This window comes from Antechinus flavipes, chromosome 6 (assembly GCF_016432865.1).
Source record: "Antechinus flavipes isolate AdamAnt ecotype Samford, QLD, Australia chromosome 6, AdamAnt_v2, whole genome shotgun sequence".
NCBI lineage: Eukaryota > Metazoa > Chordata > Mammalia > Dasyuromorphia > Dasyuridae > Antechinus > Antechinus flavipes.
The window spans coordinates 111937115-111958611 of NC_067403.1; the positions used below are offsets into that span (position 1 = coordinate 111937115).

The 21497-nt window shown below is 36.0% G+C and overlaps 1 protein-coding gene across 1 annotated transcript; it reads right to left on the reverse strand.

Moving 5' to 3' along the window:
- Nucleotides 1–3011: 3011 nt before the first annotated feature.
- Nucleotides 3012–20869, reverse strand: AGA (aspartylglucosaminidase). Its single transcript, XM_051964261.1, has 9 exons — nt 20604–20869; nt 17694–17847; nt 16265–16377; nt 14542–14654; nt 12427–12538; nt 11570–11645; nt 9038–9145; nt 7671–7804; nt 3012–5996 (listed from the first exon to the last, which is right to left on the reverse strand). The coding sequence occupies exons 1-9, from the start codon at nt 20731–20733 to the stop codon at nt 5896–5898; spliced, it is 1041 nt and encodes a 346-aa protein (XP_051820221.1). The 5' UTR covers nt 20734–20869; the 3' UTR covers nt 3012–5895.
- Nucleotides 20870–21497: the final 628 nt, after the last annotated feature.

Genomic DNA, 21497 nt, shown 5'->3' on the forward strand with positions numbered 1-21497 from the left:
TCACAAGTTCAGACTATTTGACCATTTTTTTTTTTTTTTTGTGCAGCGTTCATGCATTAGAACTATAAACTACTTCCTTTCCCTTTAATACAGAAGCAAATAGTTGATCACAGCAGCTTTAACTTCCATTATACCCACTTTGAATGTGGCAATTATTTTCCCCTTCAAATGAGCATGCATTTTCTAAACACTGAATTATAGCATTCCTCTCCCTTGCTGACCCTGAGTTGTATACGGAAGCATTTATCAACTGGCACAGTAGAAAAATGGTTTTCTAAATCTGTCTAGACTCTGCTTGGTGGAAGAGAGCATATTAACTGCAAATCAACCAAGCACACTTTTTTTTGGTAGCCCTCATTAGCTCATGCTTTTTTAAAAATTTAACTGTCTATCATAAAGACAGAAAAGTATGCTCAACAGTACTAGAGCAGTAATAGCATAAGCAGGAGTAAAAAAAAAAAGAAAACCGTACTTTTCCTGTATAACTTAAAAAAAAGTTTCTAAGAAGCTTATTTTTTTGACACAGGTAAAGTAAGTAAACCATATGTAGGGTAAAAATATATATCTTAATCTACTTCACAATTAGTGTCTGATTAAGATATATTTATGTCACCCAATAGTTGCTTTACTCAAATAAACAGTTAATTAAAATATCAAAGTTATTAGATGAATCCAATTAAGTTCTCAGCTCTTAATCTAATTGATCAATATCAGACTCTAAGACACATTAAAAAGAAAATCAAAGATTAAAAGCATAGGACATATTTAGCATTTTCTGAAACCCAAAGAGAAATCACCATATTCGATGTTAATTTTTCAAAAACTGTTTCTTTAACAGATAAAATAAGTGCATTATTACTGTCTTTCTCCTACTCCCCTCTCCCCTTTTACACAAACAACCACAAGCGTGCCCAAGTACACACACACAGGCCAGTTCCAACTTTGCAACTTCTATGCATTATAAAAGAACTAAGCCAAGAGATTCTTAACCTGGAGCCCATAAAGACTTAATTTTTTTTTTTTTCAAAATAACTGGTTTGCTTTTTAATTCAATCTTATTTTAGGCATTTTAAAACCTTATTCTAAGAAGAGTCCCAAAGGCTTCATCAACTTGCTAAAGGGATCCCCAAAAGGTTAAGAAATCCTGTTCAAGACAAAAGGAAGATATTGACAGCTAAAGAGGATGATAGAATCAGCCTGTACACATCTCTTGCCCTATCTATCTCCAACAAACCTGAATTGTATTCCCAAAGCACTGGTCTGATCACATCTCTATTTAAGAAATACCAGTAACTAACCATTAGCCACAGGAAAGGAGTTTGAACTCCTTTGCTTGGTATTTAAGGCATAATCCAGTTCTAGGCAACCTTTCCAGGCCGATTACATTTTGTACTTCATCATGTGATTGACACCGCAGCCTAAATGACCTATTTGCTGATCGCCGTGTAGGACATTCCCTCTCTCACATATGCTTGGAATGCTTTTCTTCCTCATCACTCAGTCTTAGAACTCAAGGATCAGTTCATTAAGAGCTGCCTTCCTCAAGAAACTTTTTCTGACTCCCCCAGTTAGTAATGGCAAACTCCTTGCCTACCCCTTATTCTACTCCTTCACTTTGCATTTATTTTGCACATATTTATTTATCTGTAAATATACATTCCCATTCTTCCCTCTTTTGGTCTTTTTTATCCCATCTTCTTTCTTTTCAGTTTGAAATACTTTGGTTTTCATGTAATGTATGGCTTTAAAAGGGCAGATATTCTATGATTTTTATCAGTGCAGTCAGTTGTATTTCATTACCATTCCCTTCCTCAAATTTTTTTTTTTTACTTGTATGGCTTATTATTATTATCGGAATACAATATTCTTTAAATATTGACAATTTAAAACTAATTTTAAATGAATGTGGTCAATGATTTGGGAGTTGCCTCCAATGCTGCATTTCACAGTCCATTCATATGTCCCTCTTTTAGGCAGCTAAATGGTATTGATGGGATCTATGATCAAATGATGGCAGGTACTAAAAGTTGGGTTTCAGTCTTGTGAAGAATTCCAAATAGCCATTCTCTTTAGCAAAAGATAGATTTATTTAGGGAAGTGGTTACAAATAAAATGAAGGAATACAATAGACATCCAAAATAGTAAATATGAAATCGAATGGGAGAGCATATGAAAGTCAAATCCCTCAATGGACCCCACAATTACCTGTAAAAAGGGAGTCCTCCATGTGGTTGGGGCATGCCCTTGGCTGGAAGACTAAATCCTGAAAGGGATTTAGCACCCCAAAAAAGCTAGTTAGCTTGTAAGGAGAAGTGGGGAAGGATAGTGGAATTGGGGGAGATACCATGTGGCATGGGGAAGAAGTAAGGAGAAAGACAACACAAGACAAGAGTGCCCTGGCAGGCTGACCCAAAGGAAGGCAGCAGCCATGGGATGGCTCACAAGTAGATTTTATAAGGAAAACTGAACCTCAGGGACATGACTGGGATTTCTACAGAGTGAGTCTCAGGAGTTAGACTTAACTTGGATTTCAGACTAGGTACCTCCCCAAAAGGTAGGACGGTGGAGCTATACTGACCTCTATCAGAGCCTTCTGCCTGCTTGCCTCAGGGATCAATTCTTTAGTTTTTCTTAGTCTAAAACACCATTTGGGATCTCATTAGTATAGTGGACAGTGCTAGGCCGAAAGTAAGGAAAACCTGAATTCATCCTTATTTACTAGCCCTGGGAAGATCATTTCACTTCTGTGTGGCTCAGTTTTTTCATCTGTAAAATGGGGATAAAAAGGGCACCTATCTTCTAGGACTGCTAAGGATAAAATGACCATTGAAAATGCTTGGCAATATTGAAGTACACATACTAGCTATTATTATTACGGTGAATCACCTGCATCTTTCCCCAAATTTTATCACAAGGAGTCTAGTCAAGGTGTTGGAATGCTTCCTTTAATAGTATTATCATGGGGGAAAAAAATACTATTATCAAGGGGAAAAAAGACCATTCTCCATATCTTTTGTTAGCTCACTTTTTAATAAAGTTTTAATTTTCAATTAAATTCTGAAAACAATTACATCGGGTAATTCTTGAAGCAAAGAAATGAAGGGCATGCAAGAATGGTAATACAGAACTGAGATTATTTAGCCTAGCAAGAGTGTCACAGTTTATTGATTGCCTTCTGTAATTTAAAAAAATATAACACAAGAAAACTAATTCATGTGACTAAGTCTTAGCTATCAATGAGAACTAGGCTGCTAATACTGAGAACAGAAACCACTCCCTGTCTACCTAGGGCCTGTAACCATTAAACTGATTTAGGATAAGCAAGAATCTAGCATACTCCCTGCATTTTGAATTCTAATGAATTTGCAAATAAGTGTTAAGGTTTTACAAAGTCAGAAAGAATGTAGCCTTCTGGTTAGACTAGATTAAGAATCACAAACATCTAATTTGTGGTCTAAACATTGTCAAGAGTCCCTCTGGGAATCTTCAGATGCTTTGCATCCTATCTTCAGAAGGATATTTTAACTGTGAAGTGTTTTTCAGTAGCCCAGGTGGAAGGTGTAATTAATCCTATATGGCTAGCAATGCTAAGAATTATTTTAACAGGAAATGAGCCACTAGTGTGTCCCTATGATCTACTCATCAAATTTATAGCCTGCTGAGCTTCTTCTATGCTATATTATGTTAGCAGTAAAAACAGACAGAAGGGGGGAAACCACATACCCTGCACATAACCACACACATCTCTGGGCACTTAATAAAAATAGTTAGTATTTGTACAAATCTTTTAAGGTTTGCAAGAACTTTACATGCATTATTTCATTTGACTGGCAAATCTGACTAAAGTCTCTTTGACTGGAAATATTATCAGAACTCCATCCAAATCCCTCAGCCTTATAAGTGGGTTAGGGTTATGTAGTCTAGACACTGAAATTATCCACTTGAGATGGGGATCTATGGCTTCCTTAGTATAGGGAACTCCCTTCTCCCACACAGACTTGCACATGTTCCACAACTTAGTTTTAGAGAACTGCCCAGAACATAGAGAGATTGTGGGACTTGCTCAAGCTCACCAAATATTAATGTATCACAGATAGGAAGGACTAAGACCCAAGCCTTCCTAGTTTCAAGGTTAACACTCTATCCACTAGACTCTGCTGCCTCCCTGATATGAGGAAAGAATTTTGTAAACTATAAAGTAGCATATAAATATGAATTATTATTATTTTTATAGCAAAGGGGAAATTTAACATTGCTTTGAAAGACACCTTTTAAGGCACCCTCTGCACAAACTCAAGTGTGCTGCACATCATAGGAGCCATTAAGGGCCGATTACAATATATGACAGCATTTAATGTGAAATTGTGGCATTTTCCTATGGCTGGCCTCCAAACCCAAATTTGTAGCTACAAAACATAAAAGTTAATATGCTAAGAAAACTGAATGCCAGCTAATAACAAGTAATTTGTATTAATAACTTCTAAATTACCACTGAGTGTGAACTTGAAGGATTCGAGAATACTTGTCAGGAGAAAGTACACACACCCCAAGCAAAGCAAAGGATTTCTATATGCCAAATGGTGGTGGTGCTAGGAATAGGGGGTGGAGGTGGGGTAGAAGAAGAGAACCTCCAAGGGATGGGGAGACTCAATCAAAGATGATGTTTCCCAAATTAAAACACTTTCCACATGGACTACTGCTATTAGAAATGCAGCAAGTTGGTAAAAGATAATAATGGAAACATGGTTTGAGAACCCTGCCTATCCACCACAAGGGCTCCTTCAGATGGACACAGAGCAAGTTAATCAATAAAACTGCTCATCAGCACACTGCCCACATTTTCCATTACACACACAAAAGCATCTAGAGTATTAAGGAAAGAGCAGAAATGGAAGGGAAATGAGATGCTATACTGAAATCTTCTCTTTCCAAGTTGCCAGAAGGCAGATGCTAAAGCTAGATATAAGAGGAACAATAATCAGTGATAAGGGATAAATCACTGTAACATACAGAAATTCAATCATGACTAATCATGCCTTGCCTCATTTTAGCTCCTCAACTAAAATACTTGGACATTTCAAAAAGAATGCCACTTATGGAGACATTTGTGGGTTTGTTTTATTTTTAAGGGGGTGGCAAGAAGATTCCTAAAAAAACGATTCGATGGTAATAGTATGAACACTCATAGAATTAAAGATTTAGAGCTGAAGGGATGTTAGAGCAGGGGTTCTCAATGCTGTTTTCAACTAAATGCTCTCAGCAATCTGGTCAAGCTTATGGCACCCTTCTCAGAATAAAACTTTTAAATGCATAAGATAAAAAAAAAAATTAGGATAACAGCGTAAACCAATTAAAACAGTAGTCATCTAGCTATCTTTTTCTCTTTCTCTGTTCATGAATTCTAGGTTTTAAGAGGCCATCTAGTCCTTATTTTACAGAAGAGGGAAAGTGAAGCTCAGATAAGTTAAGTGATTTATCCAAATAGGAATCATCAGAGCTAAGATCTGAAACCAAATTTTCTGACTCTATAGACAGTGATCATTTCTCAGCTGTACCACAATATGATATCTCAATATATTAACTTCATTAAACTCAGGAAGAAAAGAATTCTAAGATCATCTAATCCATATATATATATATATATATATTTTTTTTTTTTTTTTCCTCACATTCTGACAAAGTAAGAGAGTTTAAATAGCATTTTGACAGGGTAAACAAAATTCAAGTGGAGAATGTAGAGTGCCATGTCAGCACAAATTTACTCTGATGCTCATACTGACACAAGGGAATATAGTATAGAGCAGGAACATGTTCAAAAATGGCAGCTAGTGAACCTTTACAGCCTTTGTTTCTTCCTTCTTTTTTAAAAATATAGATGTTGACAGAAAAGAAGAATTAAATGCAGTCTACTTTTTCTTCAATTGGCTGACTTTGCAGAGGATGATAAATCATGAAACGAAACTGAGAAAATCCCGGAAGTTTGTTGCAGGCGGCACCTGGAACAGAAGGGAGAGAGAGGAAGAGAAAGGAAGAGAGATGAAGAGAGATGGAGAGAGAGAGACTTGTCAGCAATATTAATTATTTTTATTTTACAATTATGAATACAGAAGCATTATAGACCTTAGATTTTATCTGATTTAATTGTCTCATCCTACAGATGAGTAAACTGAGGCCCAAGGAGATTGTACCTCCCAGAGGTAGTAACACAGGAATCAACATTTGAGACCAGGTCCTGTACAATGCTCTTTCTCTAGAACTATAGTTCATTAACAGATAAGCTATTTATTTATCCGGGGGCTTTACTCCTCAAGATTCAATTTTTTAAAAAACCTTGATTCTACCCAAGACTTATCAAAACATCTAGACTGAGGACCAAAATGACAAGCAGACCCTGGCTATCAGCCTTAAGACCTGGATATTTATTCTATCTATCTGCTGCTTTCATTATTTTTACCTAATATCTTTAACCAAAAAAAAAAAAAAAATGTATGGGAACAGAAGTCCTTTAATGCTGGTGAAGGAGGTAATATTATTCGTACAGGTCAGTGGCCAGCCAGAATAACTTTTCTTCCTCCATCATTTCCTCAACGTATGGGCAGTCTGATTCTTTGCTAAGTGATTGCTCTCATCTCACTACCTCAGCTCCCCCTTGGATATCTTTCCTTCTGTTCACACCTCCTGCTTCTATTCTATTACCTGGATTCTGAAACCCTGTCATTATCACTGCTTGAATAAAAGCCCTTAAAATGAGAGAAACTATTTCTAGCTTTTATTCAAATCAATTTTAAATTAATCTATAATTACTTAATTATCATTGTTAAATCCTGTTAAATTCATCTTTGGGACTTCTGAGTAGCTTTTTTACTTGTTGAAGAAATTTGATGACACTGATATCTTCTACTCAAGTCCATCTTTTTTGATTTAAATTGAATATGTATCTTAATACTTGGAAAGGAAAAACAAATTCCTCAAATTCAAGTTTTTCAAATAAAAGAACTGTGGGAAGGAAAACATCAAAGAACTACAATAAGCAGTCTAAGCTAATATGACACATTGATTAGTAAGTTGTATTTTTTAATGATCTAAAAAATCACTAATGAGCACCAGCACAGTAGCTGATCTCAAAGTGCTATGAAGCTATGATAAGTTTATAACGAAGGCAGATGAAGTAAAAGACATATACACAGTAAAATGCAAAAATAATTCTCTTACATATTCTTATATTTACACATAAGAAATACTTAATAAAAAGCTAGACTCATGTACCTTCAAGGCCTAAGTAAAACCCCTGAGGGAGCAGTGACATTTAGAGGGATGGTGAAAAATAAAGCAAGAAAACTCTATATAAATCATTCCACTCTGTTAAATGAACAAATAGTTGTAAGAAGTAAAAATCTGGGACATAAGTGAGAGGGGGCACTTGTAGTGAAAACCAAGGAAGAACCATGGTATAGTCTGCTAAGGGCTGGCTTACTAGTATACTTCTAAGGTTGATGTATACATATCCTTTGTATACGTAAGGCAATCTATACCATCACTAACAAATGTCTGCTGAATATAAAATGTTATGTATATTTTTATGTCCTGTAAAAAACTAACAAAAATGGTTCAATTTAATTTTAAGTATATCATCACAAAAGTCTGTAAACACACTTATCAAGTATACTCACCATAATTTCCAGTTGTATTGGCACATATAACTGCCCCAAAAAACTCAGGATAATATTTCTGGATTCTGGAAATAACTTTCTGACAAGCTAGAGTTGGATCTTCTCCTTTTCTCATGTATTCTACTGCTTGGTAACTGATTAAAAAAAGAAAGAAGAAACTTAATAACAAGATCTGGGACAGGAATTCTTAACTTTTTTCATATCAGGAATTCCTTTGGCAGGCTGATAAAACAGATTTCCCTTCTCAAGATAATGTGTTTAAATGCACAAATTTACAAAGGAGACTAAAGGTTAGTGGAAAGAGAAGTAATTTTTTGCTCATTCTAGTTCATAGATCCTCCTGATATTATTAGTTCATGGACACTATAAACAAAAATCCCTGGCTTAAAATATAAATAAATTTTAATATATTAGGACCACAGATATATGAATAGGGACCAGCATGAGCTAGGATCATTTAGGACTTGAATGAACCAAAGAAGAGATCTATTTAAACTGTCTTATAGCTGAGAAAACTGATCCAGGGAAACTAAATGATTTGCCCAATGTCACACAGTTAATGTTAGGATTAGAATTCAAACCTAAGTCCTTTGATTCCAACCAACATTTTTTTCCACTATACCACTCTGTTTCAATAAATAATGCATTAAAATTAGTATACCTGAAATTATACAGTTCAAGCTGCTTCAAAAGTTATCATATTCAGTAGAATGAATGCAATCATATAAGTAAATAAGTTGGCTCAGTTAAAAAATCAGCTTTGATGCAATAGCTGTCTTTCCAACTAATCCACCAATTAATTTTAAATAAAAGAAGAATGAATTCTTTTTGTTATAGCTGAATAACTGTGTCAGCTAGGTCACTACAGCAAGAAGTCATAAAGCGTGGAGGTCCCATTTAAAAGAAAAATGCTGTTATAGTCTAAGTGCAAAATGTCGTTAGTGTGCACAATGTCCAGTCATAATGACCACCTTTCAGCAATTACTTGTATACAATGACTACATTTCCCCTTTCTGCCATCAATAATCACAGTCTTTTCACTGAGTGGCTGAGTGACCTTGGGCAAATTACTTAAACAGTACTTAAGTTTCTTCATCTGTAAATTAGGGAAAATGCTACCCTACCCTAGGAGGACAAGTCATAAATACTTTTGATGACAATAATGGTCATTAATGAGAATACAAGCTAGTAAGTCTATAGAGCCAGAGGCAAAACAACCCTGCACAGACAGTTCAAAGGCAAGTTCACAAACCTTGTGCAGGCATATTTAGTTCCGAAAACATCCCAATATTATGCAAGGAAAAAAAGTCAATCACAATAACAATGTTAACTTATGATAACTCTAAATATGGTGCCAAGAAGCATACCTGGGTAAAAAGCGCATCATGATGTCACCATCTCCAGTAGCAGCAGCCCCTCCAGCAGTGCTATCAGCATAAGAGCCAGCTCCTGCTATTGGAGAATCCCCGACTCGACTTTTAAAAAAGAAATAATTATTATAAAAGAAAAAGTTAGATTGTTTATTTTTATCAGTTCAAGACTGCCAAAAAAAAAAAAAAAGGGAAGACACTGAGCAAAATAAGACAGCCTACTGAGTCTATACAAACCCCACGATTATTATTTTAAGTAGAACATTACTTTTAAACTGCTCTTTAGGCCAGAATTTTACAGACTAGTCAAAATTGGATTTGATACTAGATAGTAAAAAGTACCAGCTGTGAAGTTGTCATCTAGACCAGTGGTGTCAAATTCCTGCATGGCATACCAACTTCAGAAAACCACACTATTATGTTGTACTGTATTTTTATTTATTTTGTTATGTTGTTATATAGAAATTACATTTTAATCTGGTACCAAAACCTGGAGCTTAACATCTCTAGTTGCCAAGATCCTAACTTAAGCCTTCAACATCTTACAGTGAAGGATTTTAATTGCATCCTACACTCCACTCTCTGCCTCTAGTCTCTTTCAACTTCAATCATCCTGCTAGATTCATCTATCACACCACTCTGAACAAAAAACTTCAATGGGGACCCTCTGCCTAAGATAAAATTCCAAATTTCTGAGAAGTGTTTTCCAGGCCTTCATAACCTCACTCCAACTATTGTGCTCTGAAGCACAATAGATTCTTACAATAGATCCCCTCTACTCTACCAATGGGTCCTAAGAATGTACCTTATAAATTTCAGCCTGACTCTGCACATGCTGTTCTTGTAAAAATCCTTCCTCGTCCTTGCCACTCAATCTCAATCATGATTCAAAGTCTATATCAAGGGTAACATTTTGTCACTACCTCTGCCTACAAGTGAGGTCTGCCTGCTCTGAACTCCATCAGCAATTTAATGTCAATAATGCTTATGTGGCATTTATTACATGCTGTCAAACACTATTAGATTCCAACTCCTCCACTTGTACAAAGTTCACTGACAAGATGGAAGCTGGCATTTAGAGTCTGTTCAGTAGGAAGACGAAGGATGTAAGAAGTAGTACAAGGCATATTGCTAATAACGGAAGGCTTCTGGAAAAGGTGTTACAGACAGCAGTTGTGGGAAGCATTTGTTTGTGCCCTCGCTCGCCATGTGAGCATCACCAATGTCCCCAAAGGCAGCAGGGCTAGCTAGTGTAACACCACAAAAAGGCAGAAAAGGCCTGCTATAAATAAAGTTTCATTCTAGTATCCCCAGGACAGCAAATAGGCATTTTGCCATAGCATCAAAGCTACTAACAAGAATTATAAGGACTGAGTAATTTTACTTCCAAGAATAAAGAGATTTTTAGGGATCTATAAAGTTCATTTTTTGTACTTGGAAAATACAATACATACTTAGAAAAAATAGAGTTCTTGGAAAGGGATGGAATGCATTTAAAGAGGATTGGTTTAAAAAAAAAAAGTCCCTTTATCTGAAATCTTACCAAATAGCCTAAAAATAGAGGAAAGAGGGTGAGTGAGGATGGATAAATAAATGACAATATAGATATTCCAAGATAGATGGCACAGAGGATTGTAACTAGGAAAAAAATCTGGATTCATGAGAAACAATACCTGATTACTGATTCTTATACACAAATGTAAGAAATGGAATAATAAACAAGATGAACTACAGTTCCTATTGTAAAGGGGTAAATTCTTGTATCATTGTAGAGGTATCATTGAGACATAGTGGAGGTGGGTCTCAGGAGCAGAATATGGATATGGAGGAATATATCCCCCCTTCCAAAGGCACAGAAATGGTGAAATAACATTGCATATTAAGAAAAACTCTTATGAAGGAAATCAGACACTAGAAGGGAAAATGTAAAGTAGAGAGCTTTGGGATTAGATTCAATAGACAAAGAAACAAGCAAAATTATGAATATACTACAATGGCCTGGAGAAAATCGGTCTGTAATCTAAGAAACAGATCACATATCTGGGACACAAGTAGGCATGAGACAGTACTGGAGGAAGTAAATTCCCTGAACATCTATCTGCTGAAATCTTCTCTCCACTACAGGTAGACTTTCCCCAAAGTCTTGCAATTTTGCCAGGATAGGTAACCTCCTTCCCTACTCTGATCTCCAACAGAGTAATGAAGCCTGAGGAACAAGACAATTAAGTGATTTGCCCAGGACCACTCAACTGATATGGATCAGATCCATCATGTCATGTTGCCTTTTTATGAAAAGTTGAGCAAATAATACAACCTTACAGTAAGTCACTTAACCACTTGCAACCATTTCCTTCCTGTAAAATAAGGGAACTGGATCAGACAGCCCTTGAGGTCTCTTCTGATTCTAAATTTGTTGCTGCTTAAAGATAAGGATCATGGCTCAAGCTTCTTTTTATACCTTACCCCTCCTTCCCAGAACCTCCACATAGTAGTCACTCAACACATATTTTCCAATGATCAAACACTGACCCAGGTATTTTGAACTTCGCACCATTCGTGGATGTGCCAGAAGCAATATGTCCTGTCTTACTGATTACAACCATGCCTAGGAGTTAAAAAAAAAAAAAAACACACACATACACACATACACACACAACACAATTAGTAGGTACCAAATCAAATAGATTTCTGAAATATAATTAAGAGGGTAAAACAATTAATTAAACTTCTAGAACACCATTATTTTTAGATGTTTTCAGGCTAGGTGAAGGGACAGAAGCAGCAATTGGGGAACTGTGAAAATATTATTCCTGACATTTAATGTAAAGTCAATGAACCAGAGTATCTTGACCTTTTGGCTTTTAATGGGCTATTTTCATAATTTACTCTTTTGGCCAGAATGATGCCACAACAATGGTTTATTTCCTCCTAAAAATGGGTTATCACCCTTTAAAATCTGCCTACAAAATGACATTAAGGAAAATCACTGAGGCAGACTGATAGTAATTTTCTAATTACAACCTTAAGAAAAAACAATGAACACAAATTTGACTTTTCAATGCAAAGAAACCAAGAATAAACTGAAAATAAAAAATGGATTTTTAAGCTTGCATTTGAATATTCATTAGCTGTGAAGCATGCTGGATGTCACTTAGTGTCCTGGAAGAGATAATTCACCAAATGGCAAGCAGATGCCATGGGAAAGAGGTCCACTCTTTCCTGGGAGTTAATAAGAGAAGTTTATTCCTAGATTGTATCATTTTTAAAAATTGTTATAAAAGTTTCAGGCTCTTAGAACGTAATCATGCATAAGTTAAAAGATGAGCAAAAGCAATTTTAAAAATTCTAACTTCTTAAGATTGAAAAATTCATAAAAGAAAAATTACCAATAGTATCATGACTGTGAATATTTATTTTCTCAGACGTGTGAAGGTGCTGTTTTAGGACTCTAGATGGTTTATATGGTCCACAGGACTTTGATGCATCTGGTATAACATTCTGTAAATAATATTTCAAATATAATTTTTCTGTAAGCATGCTTTATCCAAAAACATCTACTAAAAAACCCCCAACCTAACAATAATCATAGTCAACCATAAGAAAAGAACAAGAAGAATCTGGTACAGTGCAAAGTGCTATTTGAGGCAAGGTATAAGATGCTAGATATACAGACATGAAGACCTGAGTTCAAATCCAGCCTCATATATATACTAGCTGTATGATCCTTAATAAGTCATTTAAACTATTTGCTTCTGTTTCCTCATCTGTAAAATGGGTATAATAGTACCTAAATCACTTAACTATAAGAAGTGATAAAAGCATTTTGAAAAACCTTAAATCACAATATAAATGTTGATTATATTTAAGATATCTATTCTGATATCTGTATTTTAAAATGTCATTTGGTTACACATATATTTTAATTTATTATATCTGGAGTATATTGTATAGAATAGGTAGCAATCTCTCTCACCTAAACTATCAGATTTTCAGTAACCAAACAGCAGGTCTCAGTAAGAATCAGGAACATAGCTAATGATTCAATTTAAAGAATATCATTCTTTACTATGGTCAATATAAAGTTCCTGGATTTTTGAGGCAGCTAGGTGGTGCAATGGGTAGAGCACCAGCCCTCAAGTCAGGAGCACCTGAATTCAAATCTGGCCTCAGACACTTCACACTTCTTACCTATGTGACCCTGGGCAAGTCATTTAACCCCAATTGCCTCAGCAAAAAAAAAAAAAAAAAAAAAGTTCCTGGATTAAAAAAAAGAAAAAAAAAAAGAAAACAAATTTATTTAAATTTACAGAAATTTATTTTCAAAGATAATTCTAAAACTTATTCTCCCTCCCCCTCCACTATCCTACCATTTCCTAAATCTAGACCTTTTATTTATCAAGGCAGCAAATTTCATATGAGAAAACTCTCCTAGTTAATATAAAGTAAGCCCATAAACTGCCAAATAATTGTCACAGGCACTAAGAAGTTAAGAGCCCAGAGTTTGCCAGAGTGGAATTTGAACCCAAGTTTTCCTGACTGATAATGTTCTTCTATTCATATCAATTCTTCAATATTATAGGAGCCCCATCATATATGTATACACAGGTATGTATGAGTATATACATTTATGTAATAATATAAGTATATACACATTTGTATATATGTAGACATATACACATAAAGATATACATGTATATATATGTAAATACATATAATGTGTATAGTATAATATGTGATGTATAATGTGTATTGTATACATGTATACAGTATAGTGTGTATGTACAGATAGTATGTTACAGATAATGTATATATAGTATATTGTGTGTGTGTGTGTGTGTGTGTGTGTGTGTATTTGTATATATGGAGGTGGGAGAGAGAAAAACAATAAGTATATGTGTGTGTATATTTTATAAAAAGTCTAGAAAATGCAAAAAACCTAGGAATGAGAGTTACATCCATAGAATTTTCTCTCAAGGAAAATTCCATTTTAAAGCCAATGTGAGAGTTCATATTTCATCATTCAAGGCAGCAGAGAACTGGATGCTTACCTATATCTATGTCAAACATATAAACTAACAGACACTTTTAAAGTCTTACATATAGCCTATGAACCGATTTTCAGGCACTAAGTTGACAATTCCAGTCTAACTATTCTAATGGTGTTGATAGTGTGAAGGTGATACAAAGGGCCAGATGGAGAACTAAGCATTTTCTGGAATGGAAAGAAACCAATTCTCAATGACAAAACTAGACCAATATAATAGTAAAGAATCTGCTAATATAACAAATGTAAGATTAGCAATCAAATCACTAGCATCTGACAGAAGCAAAACCTAGCAAAATGCAGTTACACTTCAAAACACATAAAACCAGGCACAGAAAATACCCTGATTGCAAAGTATCAAATGAGTTTCAGATGTTGCTATAGGAAAAAGTATTTAAATTGTTCAAATAATCATACCTTAAAACCCAAGTTTTCTAACAATGTCAGGCATACATACCTTCCAGAAATTTGGCTGACATTTGTTGCTCAGCCAGTTGAAATAGAGAGAACGAGAAGCATTAGTAGATAATTCCTCATTTGCAAATCCCATACTTTCAGCAAACTGGGTAGCTAAAGAGATGAAGATAAAAGCAAAGTAACAGTATTCATGGAATTGATAAGATGCTATCATCTTAAAATTTGCAAAATATTTTACCAAATTGTATCTGTAATATGTAAAATTGCTGTAACAATAAAAAAAATTATTTGACATTCAATAAAAGACAGCACAAAAATCGTATTTCCCCTAACAATCAAAAGTTTAATTTTTAAAACTCCATATTAAAACTGGAATAATAAAGGAAAACTTTATTTTAAGGAAATTATAGTGTATTATGAATGTATGTAGGAAAAAAATTCTCTTTGAACATCAAGATGGGAAGAAGGTTCATAAACATTCCTGACTACACCCTCCTCCCATTCTCCCCTATGTACCACCTACTACCACTAAACAAAAAGTATTTCTTTATTCATCAAAGTTATCTTTTATCTTAAGTTATTAAAGTTATCAGCTAGTTAACAAAATTCTTCTTCTACTTCGTGGTATACAAGATACATGCATCAGTTCTTGGGATACAAAGATGGAAAAATGATAGTCATGCCATTGCCATGGAAAATGGCAAACCACTTCAATTTCTTTGTCAAGAAAACCCCAAATAGAGTTTAAAAAATCGAACACAATTTTTAAAAAAATGACTGAAAAATACCTTTTCTGACTCTTAAATCAGTATATGTAAAGTTATACTTCCTCACTGTGTGACAAAAACAGAAAAGTCAGCAGCTGAAAAATTACCACATAGGAATAGGGACCCAGAAAAGATGAGTAAAATAGGATAAATAGATGATGGGTAAAAGCAACGTACAAGGCCCAGTAACTGTCAGCTGCCTAAGGACAGGAACAGATCAATTGGGTTGTAAGGGTTTACTGAGATTTGAGGATTAGATTGTATTCTATTACCTTCTAAATTTGTGGCTAGTAAAATCACTCTTCAACCACATTTCAACTCCATTGCAAAGGTAGGGAATCCACAAGTGTGAAATGTTACATATATTGTTTTAATAAGTTTTGTTTTTGGTGGGGATATATTGATTGGTTTTGCTGAATTTTTTTTGTCTTTACTATATTAGTTTGTTGTTGGAGCTTAAAGGAGGTAGTTTTAGATTCAAGGAAGTTTTAGGTAGTTTGAAGTAGAATAATTTTAGGCTTACGGTAAAGGAGTACTTTATACAGAAGGGAGTCAACTATGGATTTGTGATCTAATTATGATGTTTAAAATACTGTCTACATTTTTCACTTAATATTCTTGGTCATAATGAATGCTACCTTTGGGAATTAAAAGAAACAAAGAAACAAAATGATATGAGAAAGAATAAATTTTAACTACATAGTAAACTATGGTTTCCAAGCCAAGGAAATGCACAAATATGCCCACAAGTATTCAAAGGTGTCTACATTTTAAAAACCAGACAGTTTTGTAACATTTATTAACTTTAAAAAAGTATATTATCTTAATTGCTTAAAAATATGTGATAAAGGTAATGATTTTTATTTGAATGTCACCGCTTTTTAAAAAAAGACTAAATTATAAATCAACTCACATAGATTTTTAAAAGACTAAGTTCTGATTCCTAAGCAGCACATTTTTTCTTCCAGAATATTTTAGTAGAATTAGAAACAGTACCTGATTCTCCCACTAAAAGTGTGTGTTTTGTATGTTCCATTATTTTTCTTGCTACACCAATAGCATTTTTAATTCGTCTGAGATCGGCTACTGCTCCTACTTCCATGGTGGTGCTAAAGAAAAATTTGCAAGGTCAGTCTTAAAATTCACAAATACATGTAGTGAATTTGTGAGTAAGCAACTGATAAGGTTTTATAAAACCTTATTTATTCTGAGATTTTCTTTTTTTTTGTGAGATCATTTAAAATTTTGAGAAAAACTGCATCTTTCCTCACCCTCCAATCAAATCAACTATTTAGAAAAACAACTAAAAGTCCCAAACTTTAAAATAATTTCTTTCCTTTAACAATCAATGAGAATAATTCTTATTCCCTAATTCTAACCTACTCCCTTCCTTTTAGTATATGCCCCATCTCAAACCTAAAAGCCTTATTGATAAATTATCTATTAAGGACTTACTATATATAAATCATTGTGTTAGGCATAAGAGATACAAAAAGAAATAGAACAATCCTTGTTCTTAAAAGCTCACACTATAATAATTAATAATGATAAATTCTTTTCCTTCGTCTTCCTGGCAATGAAAGACTAGAATTCTGAATCAGAGAGCTAAATGATGACTTGAGAGGATTCCATTCTGGGGTGGACAGACATGCAGAAGGAGGCCAATATTTTTCAGATCTAGATGCATACATCCCAACTGGAGGTGGAAGGGACTTCAGAGGTGATCTAAACCAACCTCTTTTCACATATAAGAAAAGTAAAACTCAGGCAGGTAAAGGCACTTATTGAGGCCATATAGGTGGGACCCTTTATGACTACTGGAATCCAAGACCTTTGACTTCAGAGCCAATGGTCAGTATGTTGACTTGACTTGTTTGACCACATTTATTTGTTAGAAGGAAGGGTTGTATGGGGGAGGAGGAAAAAAGTATAGGAGATAGAGAGTCATCAGGAAGCAAAAAAAGTGAAAAAAAAAGAAAAAGTTTTTTTTTTTTTTTTAAGTAGTAAGTTATAAGAATTTGCTACGGTCAGAAAGTTGAAAGATTTTTAAGGAAGGCAGGTGGAGACAATTAGGAGGGCAAAGCCACTTTTCAGTAGTTTTAGATCTTTCCCCTTCCAGATTCAAATAAAATGACTTGTTTCTATAGGATAATCATCATCAACAAGGCATGGTGATTGACTGATAGCTGCAAAAGCTAAGGGTGGTTAACAACAGGTTACCAGGTTACAGATTTCTAGAGCTGGAAGAGACCTCAGTGATCACTGTTTATCAGAACTATGTGAATTCTAGATTTATATTTTTTCCTAAAAAGTCCATACTTTTTTCTTTCTGCCTGTGGTTTTCAAAGTAGAAGAGTAGAACAGACCTCAATGTGATCTGATGTCAACCTTTCCCACAAAGGACCACTTTAACTCACGTACTTACCCATCCATAATCATAGAATCCAATGTTGTTTCTCCGTATTCATCAGGACTTCCACCAAATCCCACACTGCCATCACACTGATTTCTCTCACACCAAGCACATCCCTGTTCAACTGCATCTAATGGAGAACCTCCAGCTTGTAGTTTTTGCCATGCTGTAAAACAAAACACAATGGTTTAAGTGTTGCTATGTGAATGAATCAAATGTCTGAAACTTCTGAGAAATTCATCAAAATGCCATTATTGAGTTTTTCAACAAACTTGCCACCCTACATTCTCACTCTTTATGGGCTGGCACCAAATCTTATCATTTCTATATATATACACTTTCTTTTACATTTCTTATTTTTACTCAGAGAACTATCACTATAGTTTACTGGGACAATTGAGAAAGCCCTCTTAATTTTTTGTTAATTTGCCTTTAATTTATCCATCCAGCTGCCAAAATGATTTTCCTAAATTGATTACCTCTGGGATAAAATATTTGGCTTTTACATTTGGTAATAAAAGTTCATTACAACCTGGTCTGTCCATATCTTTCCAATGATCTTGAACATTATTCTGCACTCCCCCTTCCATCTCTGGACCTTTATACTAACTGAAGCTTCATTCATAGAATGTTCTCTGATCTCACCTCTGTCACTTAGGATCCCTGCTTTTCAGGACTCATATAAAATGCTATATTCTGCAGGAGATCTTTTCCCTCTAGCACAGTTCCTTGCACACTGCAAACTCATTTAAAAAAGTTTCATTAAGGAAAGCAGGAGGCTCTCTTGCCATATAAAGCTCAATTAAATATGGATACTGATTCAAAGACTAGCTATTAATCCAAAAATCTATCTAATTGTCTAGTTTCTCTTTGGGGTTCCTCCTTATGATTTATATTGTCCTGAGACCAAGGGACAATAAGTAAGGAAAATTGAGATACTCTCTCTTTAAAAAAAAAAAAAAAAAAGGCAAGCAAGAAAGAAAACAGAGATAAGTTACATAGGTAGTTTAGGTGGAGAACCATTAAAATTATGGCCCAGTGGATTTCTATTATAATAGAAGTATAAAACAAAGCATATAGAAAGAGAATTTACAATTGTGTATTTCCTAACTTAGGATGAAATGCATCTTTGAAAAGAATATATTACCTTTATTAAAGGAAAACCTACAGAAAGTCCCCTAAGGTTAAACAAAAAGGGCTGCCCATAGCCAAATATATACATGTATTAAATTCCAAGTTCAGAAATAAAACTTGGAACAGAATACTAACGGAATAGCTTGAAATGTCAAAGCCCATGAGTTGTATGATTCCAACCTTCCTCCCACTCCCTGTAACCTTTTCTTAAATCACAAATCTTAAGCTGACTTCATGCCTTTACTAGTAAAAGTGAAATATTTGAGAGGCTAGATAATTCTTGGTGAATATTGGATTTCAAACACCACCACTGCATACACCAAATTACAAGCACTACCCATTTCAATAATCTGTAATTTCATGTGTGCAGGAACTTGCATGGATCATAACCTGGGTCCCACATTTTGCAGAATTTTTTAAAAGGAACTGCAGCAACAAACAAAACCAAATGAAACAAAAGCACCCATCAGCTACAAACCAGTGAATATGGAATTTTAGGTGGGTTGGCACTTGAAGAATAAGAGTTTGTTTGGTCTTGCTTCCCAGGTTAGGAGGACTTTGCACAACTGGGGAGCAGTCATCATAGCCCTACCACTGTTAAGGATCAAGGAGGACTTTACTGAAGAGATGTTTGCTAAAAGGATCTTTGCCCAAAGCCCAGAGTGCTTCAGGCAAACTTCAAAACACATTAATATTTTTATTTTATAAAGCTGATGCTAAATTCAACCCAGAGAACTTATTTCTACATTGAGTCCAAAGGTTCTTTCTCCTCTCTTGCCAAACCAATTTTACTTTTGTCTTGATTTATTTCTATGCCCTTCAAGTTACTTTGACTTCTCATGAGATAACGAATTTGAGATACAACCTAAGTAGGGCAAAGTCAAAGCAGGAGAAACAAGCCTACAATACAAAGCTGGCCTCTAGAATTAATTGTTCAGGGATTAGCCAAAGCTGGACAGCCCTATCCAGAAAAGAGATGAATTTGGACTCCAAGGATTTGCAGCCCTTGCTACCTACTGCTTCAACAGGTCTCTGTGTTTAGACCTCTGATTCTCATCTGGAAAATGATGGGGGTTGGGCAGCCTGGCTCTCAGGTCAAGGTCGATAGTATGTCATTGTTTCTATTTGCACCAGTAACCCCCATACAAGGGAAAGATTACTGAATGAGAATGGGGGAATGGAGATAGGAGAGCAACCGGATTTGTTTGGGTTGCTTCTTACCTCAGCACCTTTAAGCATGTCATTTCAGAGTTCTCAAAATGTCAGTTTCTTATCTGCAAAACGAGGGGGTTGAGTTGAAGGATATCTGGGGGTTATTCCTAAGTAGGTTAAGGTTCATATGCTCTTTCTCCAAATTGCAGCAGCAGCTCCCATCCCCGCTCTGGTTTCCTTACTTTATTCCCAATCTCTTGAGGCTTGGAGTTATAAGAATTGCAAAGAATGACACTTACTTAACACGGTGATCTTCCCCATGTCACTTAACCCTCTTTGGGCCTACCTCGGCTTCCCAATATAAAATGAGGCTGCAGACCTCTCGGGACTATGTGGAGAAAGTGTATTTTCTTCCCCGTTAGTAGTAATCTCCATCCCGGACTTCCTTTTCCTATTTCTAAGTCCCTAGAAGGCAAAGAGTAGATGCTTCCAAAAAGTACCTCAAGTTAGGTCAGTGTGTACCCCGACCTCCCTCACGATGCAGTACGTCCCTTCAGCTAAAGGACAAAAAGGAACGAGATCTCAGGGGAGGCAAGTTCAATGCCGCCCCTGCCCATCCCACCAGCCGGCCCGCACCTGCTATGGTTGCACCCCTAAAAGGCCAAGTGTTGACGACGAGGGGCAGCAGGCCAGAGCTGCCCAAGCTGTGCCCTGCAAGTAGCAGCAGCAGCGGCAGCGGGGGCCAGCACACTGGCCTCAACTCCATCGTGCTGCTTCGGCCGAAATACTGACGCGCGCGCGCTTACAGGCAAAAGCTCGAACCCAGATCCGAACCGGCCCAAGGAAAGGGGGCGGGGAATCTGGGAATTTACGCACACCCCTCTCCCCTGAAGAGAAGAGGCGTGGCCTACCCTTTTTTCCTCTTTGCCCCTCCCTCTGCTCTTCTTGGGTAGGCCGGATCCTTCTCCAGTCCCCTCTCTTCCCCGTGGGGACACTTGACTCCGCCCACCCACGTTCTCTTCGACCAATTGGCTTTCGGAGTATAGTGAAATCCCGCGAGAAGTAAAACATCCTCACTCGTCCAGGATTTTGGCAGGGGCGGAATAGGAAGTTGGGTCATGCTCTGGCCGCTAGTTTTTTTGTTTTTTTCCGAAGTGTAGACTTTGGGTGAAGTGAGTGTGGTAGAGACGCTATTCTTGGCATTCGAACACAGAAAGTTGTACAGAGTGGTTGATAAAGGACCGTGTTCTAATGTACAGTAATTAACCCCAAAGGCTGCCACTTTCTTTCACTTAACCTGGAAGCGAGGAACCGCCCTCTTTTCCCGGAGCGCTTTGCCGCGCTGCTCTACCTCCCTAGGAGGTTTTTCACTTCCTCGAGAGAAGTTCAACGGTTCCTTACTGTCCCTCAGCTTAGTGGCGGTTGTGAGCCCCCAGTTTCTGCGTTAGGCGCTGGGGTACAAAGAAGGGGAAAAAACAAAAATATCTCCTGGGGCTGATATTCCAATTCTATCATAGGATAAAGTAAATG

What these genes read in the sequence shown, in the direction of transcription:
- AGA (XM_051964261.1), bottom strand. Translation starts at nt 20,733, where the DNA reads ATGGAGTTGAGGCCAGTGTGCTGGCCCCCGCTGCCGCTGCTGCTGCTA. An exon ending in TCACAGTCATGATACTATTG is followed by an intron (nt 11,646 to 12,426) that starts GTAATTTTTCTT and finishes TTTAACTCCTAG; the next exon opens with GCATGGTTGTAATCAGTAAG. An exon ending in CAATACAACTGGAAATTATG is followed by an intron (nt 5,997 to 7,670) that starts GTGAGTATACTT and finishes CTTCTGTTCCAG; the next exon opens with GTGCCGCCTGCAACAAACTT.